This window comes from Priapulus caudatus, unplaced genomic scaffold (genome assembly GCF_000485595.1).
Source record: "Priapulus caudatus unplaced genomic scaffold, Priapulus_caudatus-5.0.1 Scaffold580, whole genome shotgun sequence".
NCBI classification, from domain to species: domain Eukaryota; kingdom Metazoa; phylum Priapulida; class Priapulimorpha; order Priapulimorphida; family Priapulidae; genus Priapulus; species Priapulus caudatus.
The window spans coordinates 119,486-125,280 of record NW_014577641.1 but is presented as its reverse complement, the minus strand read 5'-3'; the positions used below and the strand labels follow the sequence as shown (position 1 = coordinate 125,280).

Genomic DNA, 5,795 nt, shown 5'->3' with positions numbered 1-5,795 from the left:
GAGAGGATAGATGACGAGAGAGAGGACGGAGAGAGAGAGAGAGAGAGAGAAGAGGTAAGTGGGGATGAGAGGAGAAGAGATGATGAGAGGAGGCAGAGAGAGACGGAGGAGAGATGAGGAGAGATGGCGAGACGGGTGAGAGAGAGAGAGGAGGCGACGAGAGAGAGAGATGAGAGAGGAAGCGAGAAGAGAGAGAGAGAGAGAGAGCGAGTGGAGAGAGAGAAGAGAGAGAGAGGGAGAGAGACTCGAGAGAGAGAGAGAGAGAGAGAGGAGAGAAGAGACGAGAGAGAGAGAGAGAGACGAGAGAGAGAGAGAGAGAGAGAGATGAGACGAGAGAGAGAGAGAGAGAGAGAGAGAGAGGGAAGCAGAGAGAGAGAGAGAGAGCATGACGAGATATATATAGGAGGTAGAGATGAGTGATATATTTTATATTAAATTAATAGAAGCACCCGTGTATCCCGCAGGACCGGTTGCCGTAAACGCGAAGGGGGCGCCACTGCGGAGGATGGTGAAATTCTCCATCGCCGACTTCGTGCTCCAGCGACCAAGGGGGGGGGATTGGCGGCAGAACGGAGGTATCAAGCGGGAAAGTATTACGGCACGGCGGTGGTGGGGGGATCATTTAGCATGTATGGTTTATGCGTTGCATTGAAAACGCGTGTATCTTGGTTTGATCTACTCCGTGATTCAGCCGTTTCTTCATCATCTTTCTTTCCTTTCTATTTCTTTTCCTATCCTATCTAGCTCTCTCTATCTAAATCTAACTATCTATCTATCTATCTATTTCTGACTATCTATCTATCTATCCTATCTACTTTCTCTATCCTATCTAGATCTATCTATTCTTATCTATCTATCTAGTCTATCTATCTATCTATCTATCTATCTATCTATCTATCTATCTATCTATCTTATCTATTATCTTATCTATCTATTCTATCTCTCTCTCTTCCTCTCTCTCTCTCTCTCTCTCTCTCTCTCTCTCTCTCCTTCGCTCTTCTCTCTCTCTCTCTCTTCTCTCTCTCTCTCTCTCTCTCTCTCTCTCTCTCTCTCTCTCTCTCTCGTCTCTCTATCTTCTCTCTTCTATTAAATATATAGATATATATAGATTATAATATATTACATACATATACATTACGTATACCCCACCTCTCTCTCACCTATCTTCTCATCATCTTCTCGTCCGCTCTCCCCGCAATCGACCGCCAAAAAAAACTTTAGCGGAATCACCCATCATCTCCTTTCAGCAATCCCCGGCCGCCGCTCTTACAAGTCCATCCTCGACCGGAAGATCAAGAGAGCATGCAGCGTGCGATGTGCTCGGTGCGCGCTCGCGTCGCCTTACGCAGAGATAGCGCGCTCAGCAGGTGGTTGCGCCCAACCACCCGTTCATCGAGCGCGTGCCCCCGTGCAACGGACGCGTCGCCGTCGCCGATGGGGCGGAGGACTACGACAATCGCACCGTCACCGGCCGACCGAGAACAATCGCCCGGGAGGAGGTGGGCGCCACCGCCCAACACGCCGCGCGAGGAGCGCCCCTGACGGTGACGGTGACGCGGCTCGGCGCTTCTGCGTCGCCAATCGCCAGGCTTGTCGACGATGTGCGTGCCGCCTAGGTGCGCCGAGGCAGACGCAAGTGGCGCCCGGGGGAATGCTCGCGGAGGGAAATGCCGCGGACACCAGGTGGCGCCGGTGCTCGCAGCGGCAGACGAGGCGGGAGACACTAGATGGTGGCTAATGCAGAGCAGAGGTAGCGTCCGTCTAGCCACAGACGACGAAGGACGGCTGGCAAACGAAAAAAAATCCTCAAGGAACAACCTCCCGTTACAAGAACCAACCTCCCAAAGAACAACCTCGCTGGATGAAACAACTGTTAAGGGAACAACCTTGCAAAGAACTGTTGATGAACAACCTCCCCATGGACAACCTGCCAATGAAACAGCTTCTTGAGGAACAACCTTGTCAATGAAACAACTCCAAAGAGCTCCTGTCGATGAACAAACCCCTCGTGGACGAGGGTCTTCGGACGGGGATGCGGGTTCGCGCCGCCGGCGTTCGAGGGCTGTGACGACGGGGAAAATGAGGACGTACCAGAGGGCGCCGGCTCCTCACGCCCCCGTCGACCTCCGCTGACATGCTGCTGGCGTCAGAGGGCGGTTCACGATCAGGCGCAGGGGACCCGCCGGAAAACCTTTCCCGAACCTCTCGAGGAGATGTGATGGAGCACGGAGGGGAGAGGTGGCCGGCGTGAGAATTTAGTGCGTGGCGGAGGGGGTGCATGTGTGGCGTCGGGGGAGAAGGGTAGCATGGGGGAGGGGAGCGTATGGCGTGTGAGCAACTTAACAACTATCAACACAGCTATAACCCATTTCTCTTTTTCTTTCTCTCTCTTGCAAACTCTCTCTCTCTCTCTCTCTCTCTTGTCTTGGCAAATTCTGCTCTCTCTCTCTCTCTCTCTTTTCTCCTCCTCCTCTCTCTACTCTCTCTCTCTCTCTCTCTCTCTCTCTCTCTCTCTCTCTCTCTGTCTCTGTCTTGCAAATTCTTTCTCTCTCTCTCTGTCTCTGTCTGTCTTGCAAATTTTCTCTCGCTCTCTCTCTCTCTCTTTATCTCTCTCACCATCATTTTCTCCCACACTCTCTCTCTATCATTTTCTCGCTCTCTCTCGCTCTCTCTCTCTCTCTCTCTCTCTCTCTCTCTCTCTCTTCCCCTCACCCTCCTCCCTTCTTATTCTCAGCTCATATCTGTCACACTCACTTTTTCTATTATTCCTTCTACTACTAATAACAGTGTGACATATGTAAAACGTATGCAGTCGTCGAGGAGACCTTTAAACTCTCGAGTAACCTGATAAAAATGAATTATCAAGCGAGTGATTGTGTCAACATGCAAAGTGTAATATAATCGTGATTGCACATTAATCCAATAATAATCGCATTACGTGTGGTATTGATTGAAATAGCTATAAATAGCTTGTCTGAAATCTATTCATCGGCACTGCCACACTGGTGGTTTTGCTGCGAAATTTTTTCAATTGTAGTTTTTGTCACGTGCGTATATGTAACGAAAGGGTAAAAACGAGGACTTGCTTTCAATGACAAATCTATTTGCAATTAAAACTATATAAATAACAAGAGATATAGATTTGCGTTATCATCACAACATCTCGACAACTATGTATGCACCGTTTAGACGATACCGATTCTGCCCTTCAGCTGACCTTCACTGAACAATCCACAAGCACTTCAAAGATATCGCCAACATTCTATATATTACAAAAAATTGCATAAAAACCGTGAGATCTGTCGCAAAAGCTTAGCACTCTTACATCTTCATCCGCACTACGTGACGCCACTATATTCTGTTAGCATTTCTGTATTCAGAAAAAAGCAACAGGTCGCTTCGTGATTATCGTGTACGTAAACGACATTTACAAAATGGCCGCACAGAAACAAATTTAAACACACTCTTACATCCTCATCGCACTGCATGACTTTGCTACATTCTGCTAGCATTTCTGTCTTAAAAAAATCGAGAGGCTGCTACGGGCGTATCATGTGTGTTTAAAAGACATCTACAAAATGGCCGCACAGCGACAAATGCACGACGGTTTCACGCAAACGCGCGACAAGCTGCCAGTAAGACAAACCGCCCGCCTGGCGACGCGGCGTGACAGAGAGACTCGACCGCCGCTAGACGAACTACGCCCCCCCCCCCGGGGAGGCACTCACCCCACATTATGGTATGTATGTGCCACTGCGAAGTCAAAATTGGGGTCTCTGGAACTAACTCAGACCTGAAAATGGGGGTCTCTGGAACTAATGTTTGTCGAATGTGGGATGCTCTGGAAATGTTCGAAAATGTAAACTTGCGATGCTCTGGAACAAGATATTCTTAAAAATGTGATGTACTGGAACGGAAGTTTAGGGTGAAAAAGGGGGGTCACTCCCGCGGCACATACCTACCATGCAATATATATGGAGTGCCCCCCCCCCCCCGGGAACTACGCCCGTGTGGACGACCCATTCGTGTCTTCTTTTCCGCGACGCGCATTCGCGGCGGTAAGACGATGTGCAACGCCTTCCCCGACGACCCGACGATGACTTGACCGCCGCTAGACCACCGCCTACGTCTGCGATGATGACTCCTCCCTATCCTCCGCCGGCGTCGTCGCGGCAACCGCCCCGCGTCTTCGTTCGTCCTCCTCCTCGTCGAGTCGCGCGAGGTACGTGTGCCGCCGGTGCTCCGCCGCCATCCACGCGCGCTGGCAGGCCTGCGTGCGACGCGAGCTCACCGTGTAGCCTACGCCGCAGCTCGCAAGCACCGGCGCGAGGATGTAGTACTTAGCTCCGTACGGCAAACTCGTCCTCAGAAGCTGCTGGGCGATGTAGACTCCCGTGAAGCCTGCAACGTCGCAGACGATCAGATCGTGTGGTCGCTCGCGGCGACAGGGGCAGCATCGTCCCCCCTTCCTCACGAGAAATCGTGCGCGAGCGGGTGGAGCTGATTACGCGTGAAGAATTTTATACTTTGACTTCTGTAGGCTGAATTCTATCGAATTTCTTTGAGCATTTACTGTGTTAACCTCTTTCTGAAAACTGAAATTTTACGCTAGCGTTCGTGTATATACTCACTGAGAAATGCCGCTCCTGTGCCAATCATAAATGCTCTTGACTGACACTTGGTATACGACTTCAGCCCCTGCAAGAACGAAATCGTAGATGCGTGCATAAATAAGTATTTTAGTCACGTGCTAGTGAATCTGTAGTGCATGTAAAAATACACAATTATATATGCAGCCATATGTGACAATAATGGACAGGGCCATGGCTAGCTAAAGGAGTGGCCCAAGAGGGGACAGTTTTTCTCCAGACAAATGTAGATAGTATATTACACAGCCAATTGGAAAATTTCGACGGTAAACTACCCAGAACACAAACCGCAAATCGTTTTGCCCCTCGAGGAAAACAAGTTACCGTATTTACTTGTGTATAAGTCATACTCGTGTATAAGTCGCACCCCGTATCTTGCCTTGAAAAGTTGGTACAAACATTGGTACGTTAACAAGATTTCTTAGCCTCGTGTATAAGTCGCTCCCCTGATTTTTTTTATTGAAGTTGTGTAGAAATGAGTGTGACTTATATACGTGAGTAAATACAGTAGCTACGCCCCTAATGGGAGAGATCATCACAATATGCACTACTGCGTGCCCCGGCAACGTCTGCCATGTTTAAAGACATAGACATTGCGTAGATTTCACTAGTATTGCACACAAAAAAAAGAATCTCAGACTCACGGGATGCTTTTCCGAGTATTGCTCGGGAACTCTACCGATATTATTCATCTTTCGCGAACGTATACGACTTGAGCGACTATGAGGGGTTGAACTTCAGGCACTTGACTTGAGAAGTTTTTTCTATGAAGGCGGGTCCATGTTCACCTGGATAAACACAGATAAAACCATAGAGGATTATTAAAATGAGATCACACAATAAATACGCAAGGAATCAACAACAGCAAATTATGGGGATATACTAATTAGAGCACAAAGGGTCGTTGTCGTATCAGGGACTACATATATGTACCCGAGGTAGTTTTAGGTTATTTAGTATTATGTTTATATTTTTATATGAGGTATAAAGTCTTAATGTTTCTCTTCTCTATATCACATGTAAATGCCGGTCAAATGCTCATCTGCAACACACAAGTACACCGCACGCTAGCTGCTGCACACTGACGCTCAAGGGGTCGTTGTTGTATCAGGTACTACAGATATGTACCCGAGGTACATATATGTA

At 48.6% G+C, this 5,795-nt stretch overlaps 2 protein-coding genes across 2 annotated transcripts in view; one reads left to right on the top strand and one right to left on the bottom strand.

Annotated features, from left to right (window-relative positions):
* Positions 1-2,219, top strand: part of LOC106811824 — a 6,806-nt gene extending 4,587 nt beyond the window's left edge. The window contains exon 7 of the mRNA XM_014815545.1: positions 2,018-2,219. Within this exon, the coding sequence (XP_014671031.1) occupies positions 2,018-2,219 (202 nt within the window). The remainder of the gene's footprint in view (positions 1-2,017) is intronic.
* A 1,555-nt stretch (positions 2,220-3,774) lies between these two features.
* Positions 3,775-5,795, bottom strand: part of LOC106811827 (transmembrane protein 141-like) — a 3,469-nt gene continuing 1,448 nt past the window's right edge. The window contains exons 2-4 of the mRNA XM_014815549.1: positions 5,294-5,437; positions 4,632-4,698; positions 3,775-4,401 (exon numbers count right to left, since the gene is read on the bottom strand). Of these exons, the coding sequence (XP_014671035.1) occupies positions 4,124-4,401; positions 4,632-4,698; positions 5,294-5,341 (393 nt within the window). The 5' untranslated portion in view covers positions 5,342-5,437 and the 3' untranslated portion in view covers positions 3,775-4,123. The remainder of the gene's footprint in view (positions 4,402-4,631; positions 4,699-5,293; positions 5,438-5,795) is intronic.